We start from the raw sequence: 26,599 nt of genomic DNA on the forward strand, positions 1-26,599 counted from the left end.
ATAACCAACTACATGCAGGTCCTCCCCATCTTATGGCAGGTTTCTGTTCCTGTGAACTGTTCATAACTCGAAGAGTTTGCAAGTCGATAAAGCAGCTGTGAACTGAGTTCCCAGGTCGCAGAAGATGCCTGCAGCCCTGCAGCAGCTGTTAAATCCATCCTACCGTTTTCCCAAATGCTCGTTCGTATGTACGGGTTGTACATGTCAAGTGTTCATAACCTGGGAGGATCTGTTCATTGTTCTGATAAACTTGCAATGGGTAAATTACAGTAACTATCCCTTCAGGGCAAGAGCCTTCTACAAAGTGCAATCCAATGTCAGTCAAAGCAAAAGTACATCAATCACTGATAATAAAACCAGAAAATGTTGGAAGCATTTAGCAGGTCAGATTGTTTCCAGCAGTTTTTGGTTTTATTTCAGATTTCTGACATCCGCAATTACTTTTAATCACTGAAAGTAGATTTAAAGACACAAATGTCTGGTAGATCAGCCAGTTAAGACATTGAGGGTGCACTCTGCAAAGCAGGGAACTCTCACATTTGGCCTTCGACCTGTGTTAAATGAGCTGATTCCAGTGTAGGATATTGTGGATGGTTCAAAAATGAAATAAAAACATGCTGGTCGGAAGTCTAATAGTCTAGGGAATGAGAGTCCAGATCCTATAAATAGCAGCTTTAGAATCTAAATTCACTGAAATAAGTGAATGCTAGAATTAGCATAGGTGATGATGAAATAACTGGATTGCTATAAAATCCCAAATGATTCACAAATATCATTTAGCGAAGAAAACATATAGTCCTGCTCACACTCAGTGTATAACTCCATTGTGGCACCAATGTGCTTAACTCTGGGTTCTACTAGTCAGGGTCTCACTTATATCAAACTGTTCCAAAGTTGGAAGCCCACCACCTCAGGGTAGATGGGGGTGGACAATAAAGAGCAGTAATGTCCAACTGCCGAGTGCGAATAAATAACAAGAAGGGTAAATAAGTGTAACTGGTTTACTCACCTGAGCTGCTTGCTCTTCCTGGTGTTTCCTTATGCTTTCTAGAATCTCTTGAAATTCTTTCTCCTTTTCCTCAGCCTCCAGGAGGGTGGCCTCGTTTTGCTCAGCGTAAGCCATTGCCACGACCGCCAGAATTAAGTTAATCAGATAAAACGACCCAATGAAGATGATGACCACAAAGAAGATCATATAGGTTTTGCCAGCAGCACGCAGGGTCTGTGGGAGAAATGGGAGAGGGCAATTTCTTGCTCAATTGATGTCTGCTTGTTTTAGAGTCATGCTGGAAACAACCAATGATTTGCATATTTGGAAATCGTTAAGAGACTGAACACTGTGGAGAGCTAGTTAAGTATGGGGTCACTGCTGAGTCTTGACATTGTACCTTCTACAGCATTTTTAGGATTAGGATTTGGATATGGATGGATTTGGATATGGATGGGTAGCTTATGGATGGCTTTTAAATCATCCTTTTGGTCAGGATGTTGGTTAATTGAAATAGTGCAGTCCTTCTACAAGATACTGAGCAAAAACGAGCAAACATGTATCTCCTAACACTGAAGGATTGTTAGTAAATAACGTAAAGTCTGAATAGTGTATGTTGGAGTAGAATAGTCAATGTTAAAATTAATATAGAAAGTGGAGTAAAAAGAGGGAAATATTATATTTCTATTAACTTCTAATTATTAGGACAGAAACTTGACATTCACATACCCTGCCTCATCATTACACATTCAGCACTACTGCAAGCCTTGTACCTGTGACCAATGCCTGATCTCCAACCATCATATCTACATCACCAAATACTTTACATTAACACACTTTCCACTTTCTTCCAGACGGTAAAGCTGAAGCCAAGAGCAGCAAGAGCTCATGGGAGGAGAGCAAGTACCTGCAAATCTGAATCCCCAAGGGGGAAATGATTATTAGCACAGTTCTTGTTTACCCTGTAACCAGGGGGGAGTTTGAAACTATAGAAGATGGCTGTATCCTGATAAGTAGTTTTCCTTCATGTATTGCATCCCCCTCTCAGATAAGATCCTCTTCTGATTTTTAAGTCACCAATGCAAATTCCTACTGATCCATCACCTTCCCTTTCTCCTCTCCCTTTTTACACTTCAGATAACCAAGTACCACATTTCATTCAGAGGATAGAGTAAAATCAAGAAGACAGTGATGATGAAGATACACCATCACTCAATTTCACATTCACAGCCACCAACCCAGCTCACTGTCCAATATTTGGAAGTCAGCATAGAGGCAGGATTTGCACGTGTTTGTACAACAGATATGATGACTTTCAGCCATAGCAGGAGACTGAGACAGTGCATGTTCTGGTTTACCAGAGGGTGAGGTTATACAGAAGTTCTGCAGTGGACTCAAATGAGTTCTCTAATGTGGTAGCCTACAGGAGAAGGCTGGTGGATGTGTGCAATGGAACGTTTGGTGCATTGACAGACCTGTCAGAACAATATGTGCAATGTCAAGGAGCATAAAAGAGTTTCAATTCAACCTGACCCCAGGCTTTAAATGGAACTTAAAACCCATCCAGTGGAAAGGGGAAATATTGTTATTCTGACTCTTGCAGACTTAATTGTGATCTGATGACTGATGCTGTAGCATCTATGATACCACAAGTCTGGGTGTTGTAGTGGAATCAGAGTGCTGCCATTAGGCTGTGGAGTGTGCAAGTTGTTTGTATGGTCTCTTAATTGTCCAGCAATCTACTTCCCAACATCTTACTGAGATTGCTTAGGAGCATGTGGGGAGAGTAGTAATGATTTCATGAAGCACAAATCTGCTATCACCTCTCAGGATGACATCATTCTCTCCTATTGCTTTGCCTTTGCCTACCAACTGTCCAGCCCAGTCTGCTGCAGTCTACAGCCAGCTCTGGGCGTGCAACTATGTGAGATTCACCCCAAGGCCACCTGCAATCTCTTTAACTGAAAGTCATCAGCCACCCATAAACCATGTAGCAAGTACAGGAGTAGATTGTCATTAAGCATCACCGCCAAGAACGATGCAGGGAGCAGCATCAACCACTGCACATGGCTTTTCTTGACCTTATAAAAGATTCTGACTTGGTCAACTGAGAAGGGCCATGCACCATCCTTCTCAAATTTGGCTGCCTGCCGAAATTCAGCTTCATCTTATGTCTGCTACGTGATGGCTTGCAAGCAATGATCTTAACCAATGGGGCCAGGACAGAACTAATCTCAATGCAAATTGTGTCAAGCAAGGTTGCATCTTCATTCCAACACTTTTATTGATTTTTCTCACTGTGTTGCTGCACTTCACCTGCAGCAAGCTTCCCCCAGAATGAGGCAAGGTCCCAGCCATTCTCCATTCATCACTGAAAAATCAAAGTCCTTACTTGTAATATCTGCAAAGCAGAGTTCTCCTAATTTGTTCCTGCTAGACAACATCATCCCTTGACAATAGAAGTCCACAACAAGACTCTGGAAAAAATAGCCCACTTCCCATATCTCAAGCAGCCACCTCTCAGCGCAAGTGAACATTGATAATGAAATTCACCATCGCCTTCACTGCACCAGTATAATCCTTGAATATCTGACAAAGAGAGTGTTTGAACATCAAGACCTCAAACCAAGCACAAACCTTGTGGTCTACCCAGCAGTGATCTCTACTCGTCTGTAAAATTCTGACAGAAGCAACTGACAGAAAGTGTCTCTGTAGAGATACCAGCAGTGCTGTCTTTGCAAAACCTCTAAGTCTACAGGAAGGATAAGCGAATCTCTGAACCACAGCCATCTCAGAACCCACAGAAATAGACCTGAAGCAAGTCCTCCTTGTGCTCTATCTAAGAAGAGCACACAGCACTATGTAGGAGGACTTCAACAGGCAAAGACATATAAAAAACAGGCACTATGTAAATGCACATGGATATTTAGTTGACTTTTATGGAATATAGCATGATTTAGTTTGGAATGAATATTTCACGGTGCCTTCGTAGTGAAGGTGCACCATTGGTGAATAGAAAAATGGGGTTAGAGCCACTGGTATCACACTTGAATGGGTCTTTCTGGGCACCTGGACAGGAAGAGACCTTTGGGTTGCCTCCATCCTTCCTTTTCCTCCTTCTCCTCCTCCTCCTTTCACACTCCAGCTCTTCATTTTCATTCTGGTGCAAAGAGATGTTCAATTACTTTGGCAAGCTTGTGGAACAATCAAGGGATCACCAGAAACTTTGAGTAATAGAGCATACAGACATACAAGCATTTGAATTAGGAACAGGAATAGGCCACTCAGCTTTAACAAGATCAGGGCAGCTCTGATCATAACCTTAATTCTGGATTCCTGTCTATCTGTGGCGACATTTCACCCTCATTTTGACCAAGAATCTACCCACCTTTGCCTTATAAATATTCAGACGCTGCTTCCTCCACCCTTTGAGATAGAGCATTCCAAAGACTTACAACCTTCTGAGAGTAAAGTTTTCACTTCATCTCAGTCTTTAATGGGCAACCCCTCATTCTAGATTCTCCCAAAAGAGAAAATATCCTCCATGTCCACCCATAAAACCTCACATAATCTTATATGTTTTCCTAAACTCTGCTTGCTATTCTAAACTTCAGCAGATACAAGACTACTCCATTCAACCTTTCATCATTAGACAACACACCCATTCCAGGTGCTGGTCTTGTAAGCCTTTCCTGAACTGTTCCAATGCATTAACATCCTTCCTTAAATCAGGAAACTAATACGGTGCACAGTACTCCAGGTGTGATTTCACCAATATCCTATAACTGAAGTATAACTGCCCTACTTTTGTATTAATTTCCCCTAGCAATAAACAATAACATTCTGTTAGCTTTCCTAATTGCCTGCTGTGACAATGCACTGGCCTTTTAAGGTCCCCTTGTATTCCTAAACTCTGCACTCTCTCACCAGTTAGATAATATGCTTCTTTTTCATTTTGCCTGCCAAAATGAACACGTCCACATTTTCCCACATTGTGCCCCATTTGACAGATCTTTGCCCACTCACCGAACTATCCACATCCCTTTATAGCCACCTTATGTCTTCTTCACAATTAACTTTCATACCTGTCAACAAATTTAGCAACAATACTGGCAGTGCCTTCAGCCAGATTATTCATATCAATTGCAAAAACCTGAGACCTCTGCACCAAATCCTGTGGTACACCACTCGTATTTTGCCAATCAAGAAAAGTCTCCTATGCCCACTCTATGTTTCCCATTGGCCTGTCAGTAAAATATGTTACTACCTGCACCATGTGATTTTATTTTCTAAAATAACTTTTATTTGGCAGCTTATCAGAGGCCTTCTGGAAATATAAGTGCAGGTCATTCACTAGTTCCCTTTAATTCAAGACACATGCTCCTTCCTCAAAGAATTCCAATAAATTAGTCAAACATGATTTTGCCTTATAACCTTTAATAGTAGCTTCCAGGCTGCAGGATCATTATTTCAGCTCAGAAGTGATCTGGTCCATAACATCTCACAAGGTAGTATGACTTCCATTATATGTGTACTATATGCATTTTCAAAGAACTGAAAATCAAACTAAAACTACAGGTGACCTGAAACATTAACTCTGTTTCTCTTTCCACAGATGCTGCCTGACTTACTTCCAGCAATTCCTGTTTTCATTACACTTTTCCAAGGGTTATATACCAGTCATTAGCCACATTGTCAATGACTAGCCCACATCACCCACAAGTAAGCTTTTCCATGTTGTGGTGGGTTAACTGCACCTGGCAGAGTAGATTGCTTCATAGTAAAGGCATCATCACTATTACGGGGCATTGACCAGCAAGATCTACTGCCTATGATCCCACAACAGCTGGGTACTGAGGGAATACATTTTCTTTCAGTCTGGTGCATGGCTACATTGCCAAGTGGTGCTGGCAAAGCAATGTGCGTGCGTCAATGTTATCCACGCTAAGGAGGTGCCTGCAATCCTGGCAAAGCCATATGCTCCCTCCACCTGCTGATCTCTGGCAAGAAAAATATAAAAGCTGCATTTATGATAAAAATGAATTGATTCACAGACTTTCAACTGGAACTTATAAGATCATGTTCTGTGAAAATGACTCCAACACACTCCATGAGAAAGATATGACTGTACAATAGAGAGATGCAGCATGGAAGCAAACCCTTCAGTCCATTGAGTCTATGTTAAACATCAGTCAACCAACCATTTATATTGCTTCTTCATTAATCCCATTTTGATTCATTCACCCCGCATTCTCGTCAACTCCCCACAAATTCTACCTCCCACCTACACACTAAGGACAATTTACGTACCTGCCCACTCATCCTTGGGCTGTGAGAAGAAAACAGAGAACCCAGAGGAAACCCACACAGTCTCAGGGAGAATGTGAAAACTCCACACAGACAGCACCCAAGATTAGGATTGAACCTGAGTCTCTGATGCTGTGAGGCAGTGGCCCTACTAGCTGTGCCACTGTGCAAGGCAACGATAAAACCACTCCAAAGTTAGGGAATGATTTTCTTATTACGCAACTTGCACATGGCTTTAATAAGACATCATTGTTACACTTCTGAGTTTTGTTTATATTGTACCTTGAATCATCATATATACTAAGAAAGCTCAGTAGAACTTAGGTTGAAAAAAGTACGAATGGAAAATGAAAGTAATTGAACTTCTGATTTACGATAAATTGAAACAATCACAAAAATGTTTGCTGCAAGGGAACAAAATAAATCAACTGATAGAATGTATTAAAAATTCAATGCTGAGCCAAAGATGCCAAGGTAATTTATAAATCACTGATGTGATCACACTTACCATTTTATTCATAGTTCTGGCTAGCATATTACTTAAAGGATATTATCACAACTGAAAAGATACAGAAGAAAGCAACAAGATTGATTGAAAAGATTGAGGACTGATGATCTTCATTAGGTATGTTCTCACTGGGAAAGACAAAGGTTGAAAGGTTATATGACTTAGGTTTCTTGGTTCTAGATGAGATAGACCAAGATAGCGATTGTATTTTATCTTGTCTGGAGCAGGGAACCAGATTACAGACCCCATGATCGAAATTTGAAGGTGGGGTGATGGGGGAAGATATCTTCAAATCTAATCTTCGGAAAATTCCTATCAGTCCATGGAACTGCTGGAGGAACTCAGCGGGTTGAGCAGCATCTGTGGAGGGAAAGAAATGGTTGACGTTTTGGGTTGAGGCCCTGCATCATCTCGACTGCAGATATCCAGTATGGTCCGCCATTTCTTGATATTGTGTGCAGCGATTCAAATTAGCTGAAGGAAGACCATTGGGGATTCAGGAGGAGAATGACTTGGGTTACCAATTTGGCTGAAGATGGTTGCAAGTACTTCAGCCTTAACTTTAGCATTCACATGCTGAGCTCCATCACTATTGATGATGGGCATGCCCCTGAAGCTTTCTCTTCTTGTTAGTTCTTTAACTGTCCATTGCCATTCATGACAGGATATGACAAGATGGCAGAGTTTTGTTCTGATCCATTGGCTTTGGTATTCTACTTCCACTGGCCAACTTTCTGGAAGTTCTACATTGTGACTTCACCAGAAGGACACCTCAGTTTTAGTTAAATTTGGTGCAACTCCTGGGTTTCTCTTCTATGGCTCAGGGTTGGTTGCCTGACAGATGGGAATAAGTATGTCAGATAGTGGTGGAATATAATTTGGCAGTTAATGAAGCAAAACACCTCATGAAAATTTACTTTTCAGTGGCTAGGGCTGCTCTAAATCTGGCCTAACTGACATGTTGATAGTGGTAAACACATCATGGACAATGCCCTGAGTGTAGCTACAGATCATCACCTCCACAAGGACCATGCAGCAGTCACTCCTGCTAAGACCACTATAGGCAAATGTATCTGCAATAGGTAATTTAGTGAGGATGAGATCATGTTTCTCCCCCATGCAGGTTCATTCATCACCTGTTGCAAGCTCAATCTGAGAGCCATGTCCTTAGAACTTGGCCGGTTTAGTTGGGTTATTGAGCCACTCTTGATGATGTTCATTGAAATTCACCACCCACTGTATGTTCTGTGTCTTTCCTGCTTTCACTGCTTCTTTCAAATGATGTTTAGCTTGGAGGAGAATCAATTCATCAGCTGAGGGAGGGTGGTAGCTGGCAATCAGCAGGTAGGGGTGAAAATCCTTACGTTATGAAGTCCAAAGTCAATGGTGAGGACTCATAGGATCATCTCCTCCCATCTTTATGCCCCTGCCAGTGAGTCAGGAGCTGCCCAGAGCTGGTAACAGAAGACCCTGGACTGTTCTGTAAGTATGACGTGGTCTATGGGACAACTCCTACAATGTTGGCACTTCCCCAGATACTAGTGAGACAAGGATGACTTGCTTGGTCTGACCTTTAATTTGCTAAATCTGTTGCCTAAGTCACTGCCTGTACTCCATTCAGTTTTAGGCTTACTGAAATTTATGGTTTGAAACATCTGAGTGGCTTGCCAGGCCATTTCAGAGAGCAGTTTAGAGTCAATCTCTTTGGCATAGACTGGAGTCACATATAGAACAGATTGGTCGGCATGGCAGAATTTCTTTCTGAAAAGCACTTATGGATCAGATGGATTAAAATGACAATGCAGTAGGTTTATGGTTACCATCACTAATATCAGTTTCTCTTTAATAGTTCAGATTTATTTAATAACCTCAATTTAAATTCCCACAGTTTGTTTGGATTTGAACTTGAACTCCAGATCGGCAGTCCACAGAAATTACAGTGTGTGATATATAAATATAAATTTATTTATCTGTATATTTTAATTGCAGAATTATTTACTGAAAAATGTTTAGCTGACATTAGGGCATAGGTTTAAAGTGAGGTGTAAGAGGTTTTGCGGGTATTCGAGGAAGAATTTTATCACCCAAAGGGTGGTTACAATCTGAAGTGCACTGCCTAAGAAGGTGGCAGAGGTAGGTACTCTCACTACAAAGTGAGAGCATCTTCAAAAGCATCTGGATGACAACTTGAATTGCTAAGGCATAGAAAGCTATGGACTAAACGTTGGTTACTATGATTAGTATATATAGGTATTTGATGGTTAACATAGACATGGAGGGCTGAAGGGCCTATATGCACTAAAGGACTCTATGATTCCATGTTTAACATAGTAATTAAAACTGCAGACAAAAACATTTCACTTAAGTTACCTGCTTTCATTCATTAGTTCCAAGCTCCATAGTACAATTCAACTAATCCACAGGAATAATAAATTTTAGTTTAACATAAAATCCAGGATTGTGCTGTTAAATGGTCAACAAAGTAAGGGCAGTGTTTTGGAACTTGTCTCTGACATTCAATCCACTGAATTTAATGAAATTAATTTCAGAGTCAGAGTACATTACACAGCAACTATTATATCATACGTTTAGCAGTAATGATGTTTGAATTTAATGCATTGGTAAAAATAATAGACTTTACAAAATCACAATCTGGATGTTGAACCTCACACATCAGGAACATCTAGCAGCAAAAAGTGCATGTTTTCGTCATCCTCAAATACCAAAAAGCATCACTGAAGTGTAGTCAGCCAGTGTGAGGAAATCTGGAAGCCAATTTGTGCACAGCAAGGTCCAAAGAAGAATCAAATGCAACCAGATACTAAATGAAGATGTCTTAAGTGACGTTGATTAACGAATAAGCATTGGTCTGCTCTTCTTCAATAGTACTCACAAAAATCGATGCCATCTTAGTCAAGACATCCCACTTCATTGGCACCTCGTCCTTTAGCCTAAACCTTCACTGTGTGCGTTCCCAGCTCACTGAAGCCACAGTGTTTACCATTTACAAAATGCACCGTGTTTACAGATAGCATTTCCCAAACCAATGACATCTAGAAGCACAAGGGTAAATGAGAACACCACCAGCTGCAGATCAGCAACAGATCAAGAAAACCCATCTCCACCTCCTCCTCAAGGGCAATCAGATGTAAGCAAATCATCTTGCCCACTTATTGTAAATGAACAAAGAATGTCATTCATCTTTTGTATCCTCTTGATATTGGTTTCATGTACACAGAATGGTGCCTCTAACAAAGGTGTTTTAAAATGTTGGCCTATGTTTATGAACCAATACCCTCCTGACTCAAAGGTGACTTATATTGGATGTTATGATTTGTCAGAAGTTGTGAGGATTTGCAGGATTCATTCAGTATAATTTTCAAAAATGAGATAAACCTTTTTCCAAACATCATGAAAATACATCTGGGCACTGAATGCTAATGAATATATAGAAGTTACTGCCTTTCAGAATGCTTCAGATACCAATATCTATCAAAACCACTTAACCCCAGAACACTCTAGTAGAGGTTGTCTTCAGTGAGGCTCTCTCAGTAGAGTGTGGTTATGTCATTGTTAGTGACCAGCTGGGGAAATTTCAATCTAGACATTGAATCTAGTTGTATCCAATTTACTGGCCACCACAAACATGTATTGGGCCCTTGTGTATTTAACACAAGGGTAAGGGTTTTACCAAACTTAGACAATCAGGAGAAGAGCTGGTTCCAGGCCTGTTCAGCTCCGGATTCTCCAAAGATGCTCCAGACTAAGCAGCAGTCACCAAGGAAAGAAAGGTTACCAAGTAAAATGTGAAACTGATTCCTGTAAAGACAGGAGGAACAAGATTGTTTCTTGATCATATGGTATTCACAGTTGGTTGCAACCCCACTATTGTTTCTTCCCTGTCTTCCCAAGGACATGCCTTTGTGCCTTTGTTATGAGGCCTTTGATGGTCCTACACTGTTCATTTGGAAGAAGTGCAACAAATTGAAATAATCATTTCTTACTATTAATGCAATTCGAGGAAACAGATTTGCATGCAAATTGCAGATATATGAATTATATGGAGGAAAATTTATAAACCTCTTAAAATCCCATAAAAGACAAAAAGTTCACCTTATGTTTTGAGAAGATAATTTAAGAAAGGATAAATTGCAGAAGAGGTTTATCAGGATGCTGTCTGGTTTAGAGAACATGTGCTATGTGGAGCGGTTGGACAAAGTTGTGTTGTTCTCTCTGGAGTGGCAGAGGCTGAGGGATCTGATAGAGGTTTATAAGATGATGAGGGCATAGATGGAGTAGACAACCGGTATCTTTTTCTCAGGGTTGAAATGTCTAACACCAGAGTGCATGCATTTAAGGTGAGAGGGGGCAAGTTCAAAGGAGATGTGCGGGGCAAGTTTTTTACACAGAGAGCATTGGTGCCTGGAACGCACTGCCAGGGGCGGTGGTGGAGGCAAATATGACAGGGCGTTCGAGAAGCTCTTGGATAGGAACATGAATGTGAGGGAAATGGAAGGATATGGACATTGTGTAGACAGAAGGGATTAGTTTAGTTGGGCATTTGATTACATAATTGATCCGGCACAACATTGTAGGCCGAAGGGCTTGTTCCTGTGCTGTACTGTTCTATGTTCTATGTTCTAATTTCTTGTTAGATGCTGGTTTAGAAATATTCTCTGAATAATTTGAAAAAAACATTCATTCAAAACATTTGAATACATATCTTGTGAGCAAAAGAATTATCTCAAACATTCCAGGCTCTCTTGAAACCATGCATCTGAGCACAATTAGTGGAAACACCCATTTATGATAAGTTCCCTCTGGAAGCGTGGCCAGTTTTGTAGGCGGGGCCAGCTTCTAACACAATGTTTTTAAAAAGAGCATGAAAGACTGCGGAAACTCCAATTGTATTGAATACAATTCATGCCTTAAATTTCCACAATTTTTTGCTTATTTCAAGGAAATTGCACTGGAAAAACTAATGCAATGAAAATGAAACTCCTAGCCAGTAAATTTTATCTCTAGAAACACTGGAATTAATACATTTATTCAAGAACCCTTCAGAGCAAGTAATACACTCCTGGCCGAGCACCATATAATTAAACCTGGTAATAACAGCACCATACCTTCTCTTGCACCAATATAATTAATGGAGCAGGCGACATGGGTAGCTGAAGAGTGTGAGAGAAAGTGAATGATTGAGATAGAAACAAAGAGTAGGAGCGAATGAAAGGGAAGCCAGAAATAGAAAGTTTAGCTAAAAAGGGAAAAAATAAAATCTGTGTTATAAGGGGAAGGTTAGATTGTGAAGAAATGTGAGGGAAGCAGACAGGGAAAGAAGACTGTACTTGGAATCAATACCAGAGGCTATGTTGTAAATGGTGGTCTAATGTACAAGAATGGCTCATGGTTATAGTTTGCTTTAGCTTTTTCACTCTAAAGTCAAAGTTTCCAGCTCTTCATGGCCACCAGTTGTGCATCTTGTCATGTGTTACACAACTTAGCACCTGGTCTGTTCAGCATTCTCAGCTCCTTTTGAGCATTCATACCAAATGGTTTCACAAATACTAGTGATGTCATACCCTTTCTAACACTGCTCAGTAATTCTGTGTGAGAAGTGATAATAGAAAACAAAATATATTCAGCACTCAACAGTTGCTAACACTTACCAACTGGAAAAGATTTTCCCAGTAGTCTTGAGTCATAAGTCGAAAAAGTGCCAGAAATGCCCAACTAAAGGTATCATAGCTGGTATAGCCATAGTTAGGATTTCTCCCAGCCTTAATGCACATATATCCATCAGGACATTTCCTGGAAAAGCCATCAAATAATTAATTAGGGAAAATTCAACACCAGAAAGTGATGGCATGGTATCTATCATGCAGCACTCTCCACAAACAAGTAATGTTCTTGAGAGATCTTAAAGAATTTCACTATCACTGCTGTTATGTTGGCAAAAGCAGCAGCCAATTTTCCATCAGCATGGCCCAGCAAATAACAATGAAATAAATAAGCAGGTTTCTGCTTCAGTGGAGAATGTTGAAGGATAAATGTTGGTCGTGACATTGAGAAAACTTTCTTGCACATCTTCAGATAGTTCCACTGGGTCTTTTCCACTCATTTGAATAGGCAAACAGTGGCTTCAGTTTAACACCTCACCTAAAATATTATATCTCAAATAGTTTATTATTCTTTCAATGTATAATGGATTATGGTACTTTATATTCAATAATAATATCCAACTGTGTTTTTTTAAACTTTGTGACGGCAGAAAGTTTAGAGTTAAACTGCCTCATTAACAGCAAATGGAAGCCTTGAAAATCAACCCAAGAAATTAACAACAAACTGAATACTAGACAAAGTAAGGCTTATTCCTTGTTAAGTAGGATAGAATTAACAAAAAATTATATTTGGTGATTTGATTTAAAAGTAAATAATACATAAGGTATTTATTTTAAATACTTTAAATGCTCTGCTTTCAGTTAGGCTATTTCTGAATTGTTTAACATGACCTCAGAATGTCCCAAAGGCCCTTACAACCAAGTAAATGGTTCCATATTCCAGTTACTATTGTGATGTAGGAAGTGTGCAACCAATGGAGTAAGCCCCTAAAATTGGCAATGGGGCAATGATTTGATGGTTCATTTTGGTAACATTGATTGAGGGAATACATTTCAGCAGGGATAACAGGGAGATCTCCATTGCACTTTTTCAAATAGCTACAGTGGGGTCTTTTATATCTGTGTGACATTCAGGACTCTCTCCACTCTAAGCGAGTGGATTAGGCCAGATTATGTGCTCACATTTCAGGGGTGGGAATCGAACACACAACCTTCTGAACCAGATACCAGAGGGCCAGTACTCTGCCATGGCTGACAATGTGTTAACCAGTGTGTTAAAAATAAACCTAATTAATTCACCTTGTGTTAAAAGGACAATCTCCATATACTTGTGCACTCAATCGGAGATTTATCACTAAGAGCAGGTGGTTCTGTCACATGTCAGCCACTTCAACTCCTGGCTTTCCCTCCACAAAGATGGTAGCTCCAGCTGCAGTCTTTTCCTCCTCATCAGCTGTTGCTTCACTTTCCTGCTGCTCGGTATTGAAATAATCATGCAGCGATAAGCACAGCCCACAACCACAGCCTGACAACACCATTGTTTGATGAGGAATTGAAAGTAAGAGGAGGTAACCTACCCAGCATCTGAGCCGTTCCCACACAGCAATGCATCAGCAGCACCTTCAAGAAAGTAGTGATTATCTTGGGGTTCAAAAAGAAATACAAAAATATCTTTAGCGTTCTGAGGTCACAAATACACAAAAATAAAAATATAATCTTGCTGTTGTGACATTAAAGTCTTTAGAGTTTGTGGAATGTTCACTCCTTGCTATTGGTATCACTTCCGTTCTGCAGCTAACTTTGACTGGAATCTACCGTCAATTGTCTCTCTTATCTGCATTTATAGTAGGATGTGAAAGTGTAGTTTAGTGAATTGTGTTGTTATCCTTTGAGCCTTTTTGAGTTATCCTTAAGAAGTTATTGAATAGGAGAATCAAAGATAATTTAGCACACAGAATGAGGACATTCAGCCCATCTTGTCTGTGCTAGTTGAAAAAAAGAGCTTCCCAATGCTTCCAACACGAACTCCACAGCCCACAAAGTCACAGTTCTTCATGTACTGTTCAAATGTAATGAGGGTTTACATTCTCATTCTGTGAAGTCCAGATTTCTTCCACCATCAGGGTGAAATAACTTTTCTTCATCACTTATTGGACAAGAGTTTTATTCTTTTCTAAAGTAAAGGGGGATTGATGGCTGCAGCTTTGCTTCTGCAATACAAAATAACCTTTGGCTTACAGCTGTCGGATCTGGTTATTTTCAAATCTGCAGGCTCTTTCAGGAGTCCAGGAATGAGTTGAAAACAACTTGGTACTTCAGAAAGTTTTATTGGAAAAGTTCAAAACAAAGAAACAGTTACAGAGCACATGGCACTAGCTTTACTACTAGGAGATGAATTGAGACAAAAGGAACTAAAGATGAGCTAGGGCCGGTGGCGGGGTGGGGGGGGGGGGGGGGCGGGGGGGAAGTGGGCCAGAGTGAGATTCACAAAAAAATGACATCTTTTATACTTGAGATGAGAGGTACTCCTTAGCTACTTTAGCTAACAATAGTACAATCAGGAAACCTATTAGATACTTGTGGCCAAACCAACCAATGAAAAAACACGTATTCACCTAATGTACGAACCAATAAGCTAGGAAGCAGCTATTCCTTGTACAGCCACTTGAGCTGTATTAAATACTATACATATTAAAAAACTAATTAAAACAGTTAAATCCAACACAGGAATAGAAAATATGGAGAAGCAAGAAGTTAGGCGCATGATCAAGCAAGAAGTGCTTCTTATCCAAATCTGTAAACATTTGGTCCATTAAATGTATAAACATATAGGGCATTTCCAACATCTGTGCCTTTACCATCAGGGCAACTAAATCTTAGGAGCTTCTGAAATTGTGATCAAGATACCATGTAGGGTCCAACATAAACTTGACAGAAAAATGTATGCATGCACATGCTTAAAAAAACTGTGTCAGAAAAACTACTTTACATGTTTAGTGTAATTACAGAGTGGATTATAACAGGGGCTCAGTGAAATAGGTAGAATGTTGAAGAAGGAAAATTTCACTTTTGTGATGGTTCCATTGTTGTAAAACAGTTGTGGCAAGCTCCTTCATATTTATCCATTTAACAGACCAATTTTTTACCAATTTGGGTAAGAAGCATTTCTTGTTTTAAATTGTGTTTAATCAAGATTACTGGAAACCAGACAGTGGCTGATGGATATTAATCTTAATGCAGACTGACATCAGCCCAACTTTTCAATCTTCTTCAATGCAATGCTGCACCTCACCTTCAACAAGATTACCACTGGAGTAGGTATAATCCACAGGACTAAGGGGAAACTGTTCAACCCTTGGTGCCTATACTCCAGAACAAAGGTCAACCAATCTCAGTAGTCAAGCTGCAATACCCAGATAAAGTGCAGGTTTGGAGACTGTACTCCAAGTCATTGCCAACTTAATTATTAAAACAATAGGAGAGCTTGGACCTTTGCTCAATATTTGCAAGACACAGGTCCTCCACCTGCCTGCCCTTCTGTACAAGTCCACTCTCCAACAATAAAGGTTCACAGTGAAACCATGAAAAATGTGGATCACTTCCCATATCTCAAGAGCCACCAAACAATATTTGGTTGATTGAGAAAAAGGGTGCTTGAAGGTTAAGAGTTCAAACCTGATAGGAAACTCACAGTCCATTGGGAAGTAGTGATTTTTGTCTCTATATGTGCTTGTGAGGTTTGGCCTACTAACAGCAGGCACCTCTAGGCATTGGAAAGATACCACCATCGATGCCTCTGCAATATCCTCCAAATCTACCAGAAGGATAAACAAATCCACGTAAGTCTTCTCTCCCAGGCCAACATCCCAGCACATTGTGATCCAAATTACGCCAGCATCAGCTCTGCTGGGCAGGCTACACTGGTCATTAGTCCAGTTCCAGGCTCTCAAAATAGGCACTCTTTTCCAAACTCTGTCTTGGGAAGGGATTACCAGCCAGATTCAAGGATGTTCTGAAAATCTTCTTTTAAAAAAATGTATCAGCCCAACAGACTCCAGGGAATCTCTAGCCCATGGCTGCTCAGGATGGCACTGAAATCCTCAAGTCCATACTACCAGATAGACAGCAGAAGGAGTGCATCATTTCTCAAATCTCAGAACCGTCCACCCTGTCTTGTTCCAACTGCCCTGTTTATGGAAGGATCTATGATTCTCACATTGGCCTCATCAGTCATCTCAAAGCCAGAGTGGAAGCAAGTCATCCTTGACCCTAAGGAACTGCGTAGGAAGGAAATATTTAATCAAAATACATGTAAAGTGAACAGACTGTACCTTCATTATTAACGTAGGCATGCCAGTCAAATCCACCAGTGTTGTTACCAATCAAGGTATCATTGTCCATCCCTGAACCATCTTCGATGAAGGTATTATTGTAAAACAGTTCTGCTGGTGGAGGCCATATCACACATTTGTGTTTCAAATTTCCCATAAATAGCTGAAGACCAATAAGTGCAAACACACTTAAACAGAAAACTGTCAGAATCATCACATCGGATAATTTCTTTACTGACTGGATCAGAGCTCCAACAATGGTTTTCAATCCTAACAAAAAGAAAAACAGACTGTTAAAATGAATTCTTGTCTTATGATGTATGAGTATGTTTTATGTCATGAATGTACTTTTTCACTGATTACAAAGTACGGCAGCAATGAAATTGCCTTCCCATTTAAAATGCAGCACAAATGGGATTTAGTTAGCTGGATGTATTAAGAGTTACAGTTCTAACATTTTCTTAAGGAATCCCTCTGCTGGTTGCCTTCTGATCACGTTCTTTTTGATCATCAGCTCTCCTGTCCTTGAGACAAGAGACACTAACTTAGCGGGCAGCAACTACAACTCAATGCCTTACAAGGAAACATCCACTGTGGTAAATAGTTTATATCTGATGGATCAATAAAATGAACTATGCAATTTGATAATAGAACTTAGTTAATGAAGTGCTGCTTAGAACCTGGCCTTTTATTTCTGGGAGAGGAACTTAAATCTGTCTGCTTGCTCTTAGTGTTTCACGGAACCAGCATTTGGACTCATTCTACTTCCTGGTGGATTTAAAAGAAGATAAAACAGAAGTTCTAATTGGGCAGTCAGTGGCAGTCCCGCAAAGAGAGATGATTAGATGGTGGAGTGGATATAGAATTACTGACACAAAATCCTCTTCTGAGTCATGGCGTATTGTTCCGGCAGTGTGGTGGGAATTTTACTGTGCACCTGTCAAGGCATTACTTATCAGGGGATGATGACAGTGGAAGCTGAAATGAGACGAATTCCATTCCCCACGATTAACATCCCTCTCTTATGCCAGCTCAAATAAACCCAGTGTAATTGCTCTTATTCATAACATTGCAGTCGATATTTGTATTCGTAAATATTAAAGATTTTTGAGGTATTTTTGCGGGTATTTTTATGCTCTCGAACACTTCTCTGAAAAGGAGAAAATAACAAGAAAGGGTACACTTTTGTCTATGTAGTTACGTTCTTCGTGTTAAGCATATTTAGGAGCTGTGTTAGTACAAGTGAATCATCTGTTTCCAAACTCTGACTGACAGCATAGTAAACAAAGAGGAAGATCTGAGCGCACAGTTAATTCCTCAGCACCTACCTGGAATAACTGTGATGGTTTTCAACGCCCGCAGAACACGGAATGTTCTTAAAGCGGAGACATTACCCAAATCCACAAATTCAGTAACGTATCTAATCAATGAAAACAGCAGAAAGAGAAGCACAGTTTAATCAGATGCTGTTAATTCAGAGACTAATACTTTTAATATTTATATTATCATTGACAGATACTTGTGGTAAGTGGCAGAACTTCCTACTCACATCATTTCTCTAAAATTGCTCTTCATTAATATGCACAGTTCAATAAAATTTTTGTAATAAAGTAACACTTTTAATTATAAAAGGTGTGAAATTACGGAATGGAATTGCAGAATGGGTACTTTTTAAACTTTTTTTTATTTATACAGCATGGTAACAGGCCCTTGCGGCCCAATGAGCCCGCACCACTCAATTACACCCATGTTAACCTACTAACCCATTAGACCATTGACAATAAATTTATTTTCCCACTATTTTAATGGTGGCATTAACCCAGATACATAAAATAGATTACTGGCTTATTAAGACAGCAAACAGAGGAATTGCTTGTGAGTGAGGAAAGACTGATGTACAGATGTTGCTGTTATATACCACCTTTCTCAACACAGGACATCTGATGAAAGCAGGCGCAGTCAAGATTTTACAAATGACAAATGAAAGAGTTGTTTATCTATTTTTGGCGGCGTTGGTTGTGGGACAAACATCAGTCACAACTTTGGTAGAATTCTTGAATCTCCTTCCACAAAGCCACAAGATATTTAATGCACTCATAGCTAGGCAAACTGGGCCTCAAGAGCCAGTATTTCTGACAATGCAGCCCTCCCTCAGTATTACTATGAAATTGTGATGAAGTTAAAATGCAGGAAGTTATTGTCATTTAAGTGGCTGAGGAGGAGAGAAAACTCCACAAGGTCTTCACAAAGGCACAGAATATTCTTCAAAGGCTGGAAGAGGAAGAGCAAGGAAAACATAGTAAATGATCTTAAAGTAAATCCAAATCTGAGGCCCCAAAAATTCTAAGGACAATTCACTATGCTACATGCTGCCTGCTTTGTGGCTGAAGTGTATGTTATGTTCCTTTTTGCAGGAATGATTTGGCATATTTTAAGGAACGTGGCAATATCTGAGAGATGAACAACAATTACTGGCTTTACCAGTGACACATCCTGAAAAATGACATTAAAAAAATTAAGCCTAATTTGCAGAGATGGTGAGGGACAAACCCATGAAAAGATTCAAAGATAAGGATGAAGATTTTAGATTTGTAGTCCAGGAACTAATGTAGTTTAGCAAGGAGAAGAGTAATAAATTAGATCAAGAGCCTACTTAAAAAGTCACACAATATTCTTGGCATTATACTTCCTGTATATGTACTGTTAAAGGGAACTCATTCAAAATGCAACATACAAAAGCCTGGTCAAACTTAAATCTTTTAGCCATTGATGCCACAAATCCACTTCATTGGATGCATAATCATAGAGCACATAAATGATATTTCATGAGTTTATGCTTCCAGAAGAAAATATCAGGAAACATGCATCTGAATTACCTGCAATTATCTTTCATTGAGAACTTGCATTTTCATAAGAACATGAGAAATAGAACAGGAGGACGACATTGGGCCCTTCAAGCCTGCTCCACTGTTCATCAAGATCATGGCTGAGTTCCTTCCTTGGTGCCATTATTCAGCACTATCGCCATATTCCTTGATTCCTTTAATGCTTAGAAATCCACCAATAAACGTTTTGAATGAACATAATCATTGAGATTATATGGCCCTCTGGGACTGAAGATTTCAAAGGTTCATCATCCTCTGAATGAAAAAAAAGTCTCCTCTATTCATCCTAAATGGGCATCCATTGTCAAACCGGTTAGATTCCTTAACCGGGGGAAACATCTTCCCTGCATTTAGCCTGTCAAGAACTTTAAGAATTTTGCAAGTTTTGAAGAAATCTCCTGACATTCTTCTAAACCCTAAAGAAGACATCCTAGTCTTCTTAATATCTCCTCATACAGCAAGCTGATCAGTCCTGGAACCAGAGAAATGAATTTTCCCTCTGTGGCTAGTACATCCTTTCTTAGGTATAAAGGCCAAAACTGTGCAGACTGCTGCAGATGTTGTCTGACAAATGTCCTGTGAGATTGGAAAAAGGCTTCTTTACTCCTGCAATCAAACCCTCTTGTAATAAAGGCTAACGTACCATTCGCCCTCCTAATTGCTTGCTGCCTCTGCCTGCTGGCCTTCAGCAACTTGTGTACAAGCACACCAGGTCCTTTTGAACATCAACACCACCCAATAAGATTATGAGAGGCATAGATAGAATGGACAGCCCGCAGCTTTTTCCAAGGGCGGCAATGGCCAATACCAGAGGACTTTCATTTAAGGTGAGTGGAGTAAAGTTTAGGGGAGATGTTAGGTAGGTTTTTTACTCAGAGAGTTGTGGGTGCCTGGAACGCACTGCCAGGGGTGGTGGTAGAGGCTGATATAATAGGGATATTTAAAAGACTCTTAGATAGGCACATAGAAGTAAGTAAAATGGAGGGTTATGGGCTGTGTAGGAGGGAAGAGTTAGATTGATTGTGGAGTAGGTTTATATAGATCGGCACAACATCGTGGGCCAAAGGGCCCCTACTGTGCTGTACTGTTCTATGTTCTATGTTCAATCTGTCACCATATAGCAAATACTCTGCTTTTCTGTTACATGCACCATTTTTTCACATTGTTTTCCATGTTTTTGCTCATACTGAGATTGTCCAGACCCTCTCAAAGCTTCTTTGCATCCCCTGTACTCATAATCCCACCTAATTTAACATTGCAAATTTGGAAATATGACATTTTCATCCTCTCAGCCTATTTGTTGATATCGATTGTGAATAGCTGGGGCCCAAACACTATATCCTTGCCACATGTCACCACCTGCTAGTTGTGGATGCCAATGGCTAATTCAAGACTCAGCTAATCCACCTTTAGATGACAAGTTCTCCATCAAGGAGGACTTGAAGGACTGGAACAGTTTAGGAGATTGGGCAAAGAAGTGTAGATGGAATACAGCATAGGGAAGTGTACAGTCATGCACTTTGGGAGGAAGAATAAAGGTGTAGACTATTTTCTAAATGGGGAGGGAATTCAGAAATCAGAGGTGCAAAGGGACTTACGTCCTAGTTCAGGATTCCCTTAAGGTTAACTTGCAGGTTGAGTTGGTAGTAAAGAATGCAAATGCAATGTTAGCATTCATTTTGAGAGGGCTAGAATATAAAAGCAAGGAGGTATTGCTGAGGCTTTAGTCATTGGTCAGACCACATTTGGAATATTGTGAGCAGTTTTGGGCCCCATATGTAAGGAAAGATATGCTGGCATTGGAGAGGGTCCAGAGGAGGTTCACAAGAATGATCCCAGGAATGAAAGGCTTAAAGTACACGGAGCATTTGATGGCTCTTGGCCTGTACTTGATGATGTTCAAAAGGATGAGGGGGATTTCATTGAAACCTACTGAGTAATGAAAGGCCTGGATAGAGTAGACATGGAGAGGATGTTTCCATCAGTAGGAGTCTAGGATCTAAGGGCACAGCCTCAGAATAAAGGGACATTCCTTTAGAACTGAGATAAGGAGGAATTTCTTCAGCCACAGGGTGGTGAATCTTTGGAATTCATTGCCACAGAGGGCTGTGGAGGTTAAGTCATTGGCTATATTTATGGCAGAGATTGATAGGTTCTTGATTAGTAAGGGAGTTAAGGGTTACGGGGAGAAGGTGGAAGAATGATGTTGAGAAAAGAAAAAAAAATCAGTCATGATTGAATGGCGGAGCAGACTCGTGGGCCGAATGGTCTAATTCTGCTCCTATATCTTATGGTCTATCAAAGATCACACTTTCCTCCTCCACCCAAATACATTGGTGCTTTCTGGAGATGGCCAGGGAACTTAAATGGCATTAGTTCAGGTGCTAGTCTCAGAGAGTTCATACTGAGTACCCCAGGTTGTTAATATGGGAAATAAGGTGAAAATGGGAGTGTGAGCTCGACAATTATTCTCCTTTATTTTAACTATGTGTATCGTCTTCTTCTAAGAAGTAAACACTTGCAGCCTAAATAGCAGATGTAAGCTAACGCAGAAAGCAATGTTGGCCAAAGCTGGAATGCCATATTTTGTGCATGTTTGCCGGGTGTCAATGAGGATAAGATGTATGAATAGAAGACTCAACAGAAGGCACCAGGGTGTGAGTCGAGATCTCAGCAAAGAGTGGGGATAGTTATAGGCTCATTGTCGGAGCTCTGATCTGACCTTGGATGTGACATAAGATGGAGAATGGACTCGATAGAAATAAATAAGTTAATGAATACCAAAGATAAATTAATTCTGGAATAACAATGCAAAGCAAGCCAAGATACTAAAACAAGGCGGCACTTATGTAAAGGCTATTTAGTTTGCAATGAGTGAAAAACTCTCAGAAAACTCTTTCATACAATCTATTCAAGTCCTTGACAAGTGCAATTATAACCTTTTCTAGAGATCTCATTGTTTTGCATTCATTGTATGGACTGAACATCACATGAATTAATCTACGTTGCTACGTTTCCTAGTTGCAACAGAAGACCTGGTTCAGAACAATTTCAAGATAGAAAGGCTGAAATCCTGAACTCATCAAGTGGGGAGCTGGGCAGATGAATGCATGCCCTGGCACCATTTCCACATCATGTGCAATGTCATAGGGCTGTTCATTTTTAAATACGACTAATTAATCCAGAAATAATTGTCAGTTTGACAGCAATCCAAGTGTCTGTCTAGGAGGAAGTCATAAAATTGTTGATAGGATCCCAAAAAAACCTCATTAGGAATAGAAATCCATTCTGTTAATGACATAGGTGGTAAGGAACGTTAACAAGAAACTTTATATTGCCATGGAGCTGCAAGGAAAAATATCTCTACTCATGCTTGTGTTAATCAATCATCCCTCAATTCTGTCATTTACTTTTTTAACATTGTTAGTATGGAACAGGTACTTAGGCAGGAAAATTCAGCTAGTAGTGGCATACATCTTGTTTGGGAGTTACAGATGCTGAATTGGTTCAAATGACAAACAAGCTGCAAGTCCAATTTGGAACAGTAAACCCAAGAAGCCACGATATCATTTGGGGCACAGGCTTGGGCACTGCTGGAAGTATGCACAGAAGGCAAGCCACGACTTCAATCAGTTTGCAACACTGACTTGATGCAACAGCTGCCAAATTTTGGAGCTCTTGGCTCCAGCTAACACCATCTCTTAACCGTGCAGGGTTGAGCAAACATTCAGCAGTAGGAAGGGCCCCAAGGGCATGATTGAAAGGAATAGATAACAACTTGCCGATTAATTGTTGACTGATTACTTCCTGCCTGTGGCTTCAAGGATTTGGTTTTGGAGGAAGTTGTCTTGACATTAAACAGATGTTCCCAAGCATAAGTGCAGAAGTAGGTACTCCCCTTTCTGTACAGGATGGTTGGAAGAATTAGCAGGGAACATACAGGACAGGTCAAGATGCCAGAAGAGGAAGGTGAAGGAAAGGATGGAGAATATGTCTTGGTAGACAGCCTTTGCCCACTGTCACCTGCCATCTCCCACCTGGGACTTTCAGGGACCAATCCTCTCATCCGATCATCTGAAGAAGAGGGCAAGAGTTATCTGCTCTTTAGTAAGGACACCCTCAATGAAATATGCTACATATTCCAGCCCAAATTCAAGCTCAGAGTAGATCAAGGACAAACTGCCAGGTGATTGTTCAGTTCACAGTGTTCTTTCAGATTGGAGTTGAAGATATTTGTAAACTTTTTCTCTTTGCTATCCATTGTGATTGTGGGAGATGTCTCTCTCTCTCTCTCTCTCTCTCTCTCACACACACACACACACACACACACACACACACACACACACACACACACACACACACACACACACACACACACACACACACACACACACACACACACACACTCACTCCCAAGAAAGCTTGCTTCACATTTGCTCATGTCATGCCTGGAAACAGTGGTCATAGAGTCATTGTCTGCAGTTTGTTTTGTGGGTGTTGTAGTGTATGAAAAGATGTGACATATGCCCACATGTGCAGAGTGGTTGAAGAGAGTAGAATAAACAAGCCACACATGTTTTATCAGTTCCCCATGTCTTTGAACACTATCTTATATTCAGCATTACATTTAATTAGAATGAGACTATGCTCATACATCACAGGCATCACTCGTCAACTCGTGGACCTACTGTGACACAGTGAGTTCCAGTCTTTAAATATCCAGTTGAAGTGAGACCAAACACTGTGCATAATGATGGTCAATCCCAGTCCCCTGGCAGCTGTCATGATGGCTTCATTTTAAACCTGCATTTGAGAAACCTTGGGGACCCAGCTACTGGCATGGAAGTAATATGCATACAATGGAATATGCATCTACTGTATACTGTGTAAACTCACCATCACGAGGGCTCCACCTTGGCACCCATCATATGGCAAGTAGATGCAGGAAGCAGATGTGAAAAAGGAGAAGAGGAGACTTTCTCTGGTTAGGTTGACCTTATTTAACTGTACAATCAATGTCACATTCAACAGTCCCACAACTATCCATTGCTAAGAGTTGCTGCATCTGCTTGCCTACAATGCCAAAAAAAAAGCCAGCACAAAATTCACCCATTCATATTTGAAAGCCTGGTAGGTATGGTACACATGTCCACAAAGCATCTATTGCATTGCCTGTCCTTTTGAGTGTTTTTTCCTCTCCTTTACATTACTCTTCCGGTGGCTGCCTGTCATTGGAGGAGACCACAGATAATAGTCATAAATTCATAGAGTCATACAGTACGGAAACAGGCCCTTTGGCCCAACTCATCCATGCCGCCCAAGTCACCTAACTGAGCCAGACCCATATGCCTGAATTTGGCCCATATCCCTCTAAACCTTTCCTATCCAGGTACTTGTCCAAATGTCTTTTAAATGTCATAATTGGATTACCTCTACCACTTCCTCTGGCAGCTCGTTCCATATACACACCACCCTCTGTGTGAAAAAGTTGCTCCTTAGGTTCCTTTCAAATCTTTCCCTTCTCACTTTAAACCTATGCTCTCTAGTTTTGGACTCCCCTACCCTGAGAAAAGACTGTGGCCATTCACCTTAAATATGCCCCTCATGATTTTATAAACCTCTACAAAGTCACCCCTCAGTCTCCCACGCTCCAGGGAAAAAAAGTCCAAGCCCATCCACCCTCTCCTTATAACTCAAACCCTCCAGTCCCGGTAACATCTTCGTAAATCTTCTCTGTCCCCTTTCCTGTCTAATGACATCCTCATAGCTCTGGGTCTCGAAGGCCTGGCTGAGCATTTTACCATCTCGGCATGATCAGTAAGAGTCTTGAATGGCTGAGCAAGAGGCAACAACAGAAGGTGTTGGGTTCAAAGCCGCAGCAAGTCTGAGAAAGGACAGCAGATTTATGCCCCACAGAGCCACTACCACTCTCAGGTAGCACCTTACCAACTCCAGTAATCTGCTGGAGGAAAGTTAGCAGGGTTGCATTAACACTCTGGAATCACCCTTGGACGCAGGTATCCGGAGGAGGTGGTGGCAGACTGAGAAGGCTTCTCCCAGTTCACTGTCCCCTGACCTTCACACAGGTGGCACCTAAGATCAAGACTTCTGCTAACTGACTGTTCTCAGGGATGTGCTGGGATGAGGGATGACATGATGAACAAGCAAAATCGTAGATATATTGATGGGACAACTTAGTGAGAGGACCTTCTTGTATGTGCTTCCAAAAGGAAAACACCAGCAAACTTTTGCAGCTATGTAGCAAGTCCAGATTCAAGTCCGTACATGTCCTCCTTAATACCGAACAAGCATTGCCCCTTTAAGTTTGTTAGCAGCATTGAAAATCCCTGAACAATCCTTAAAGACTAAATAATTAGTAAACAACTGATTTTCATTGGATTCCTCTTGGCTAAATCTGAGGTCATAATTGTACAGATAACCCCACCCTTTTTTCTTCCCCCCCCCACTCCTTTGTCTTCCCTTATTCCTGTGGCTCCCTTTCCCCCGCCTTGATGACCTGCCCATCTCCTCTCCTCCCCTCCCCCATCCTTTATTCCATGGTCCACTGCCCTCTCCTACCAGATTCCTTCTTCTTCAGCCCTTTGCCTCTTCTACCTATCACCTCTCAGCTTACTGGATCTTCTTGCCGTCCCCCACCCACCTACCTTCCCCCTCTCACCTGGACTCGCCTATCACCTGAACTCACCTATCCCCTCCCTACCTGTGCTCCTCCCCTTCTCCCCACCTTCTTATTCTGGCTTCTGCCCTCTTCCTTTCCAGTCCTCATGAACGGTTTCAGCCCGAAATGTCCACTGTTTATTTCCCTCCAAGGATGCTGCCTGACCTGCTGTGTTCCTCCGGCACTTTTTGTGTATTGCTCCAGATTCCAGCATCTGCAGAATTTTTTTGTGTCTCCATCTTGTGTAGATAATACTTCCTCATACATGCTGCAAAATGGG

At 40.8% G+C, this 26,599-nt stretch overlaps 1 protein-coding gene across 1 annotated transcript in view; it reads right to left on the reverse strand.

Annotated features, from left to right (window-relative positions):
* LOC127582839 (sodium channel protein type 4 subunit alpha-like) overlaps nt 1-26,599 on the reverse strand; it is a 158,187-nt gene that overhangs the window by 57,235 nt on the left and 74,353 nt on the right. The window contains exons 6-10 of the mRNA XM_052038404.1: nt 18,084-18,175; nt 16,756-17,025; nt 14,002-14,065; nt 12,473-12,614; nt 1,010-1,222 (exon numbers count right to left, since the gene is read on the reverse strand). Of these exons, the coding sequence (XP_051894364.1) occupies nt 1,010-1,222; nt 12,473-12,614; nt 14,002-14,065; nt 16,756-17,025; nt 18,084-18,175 (781 nt within the window). The remainder of the gene's footprint in view (nt 1-1,009; nt 1,223-12,472; nt 12,615-14,001; nt 14,066-16,755; nt 17,026-18,083; nt 18,176-26,599) is intronic.

The sequence above is a fragment of the Pristis pectinata genome, chromosome 25 (genome assembly GCF_009764475.1).
Source record: "Pristis pectinata isolate sPriPec2 chromosome 25, sPriPec2.1.pri, whole genome shotgun sequence".
Classification (NCBI taxonomy): Eukaryota; Metazoa; Chordata; class Chondrichthyes; order Rhinopristiformes; family Pristidae; genus Pristis; species Pristis pectinata.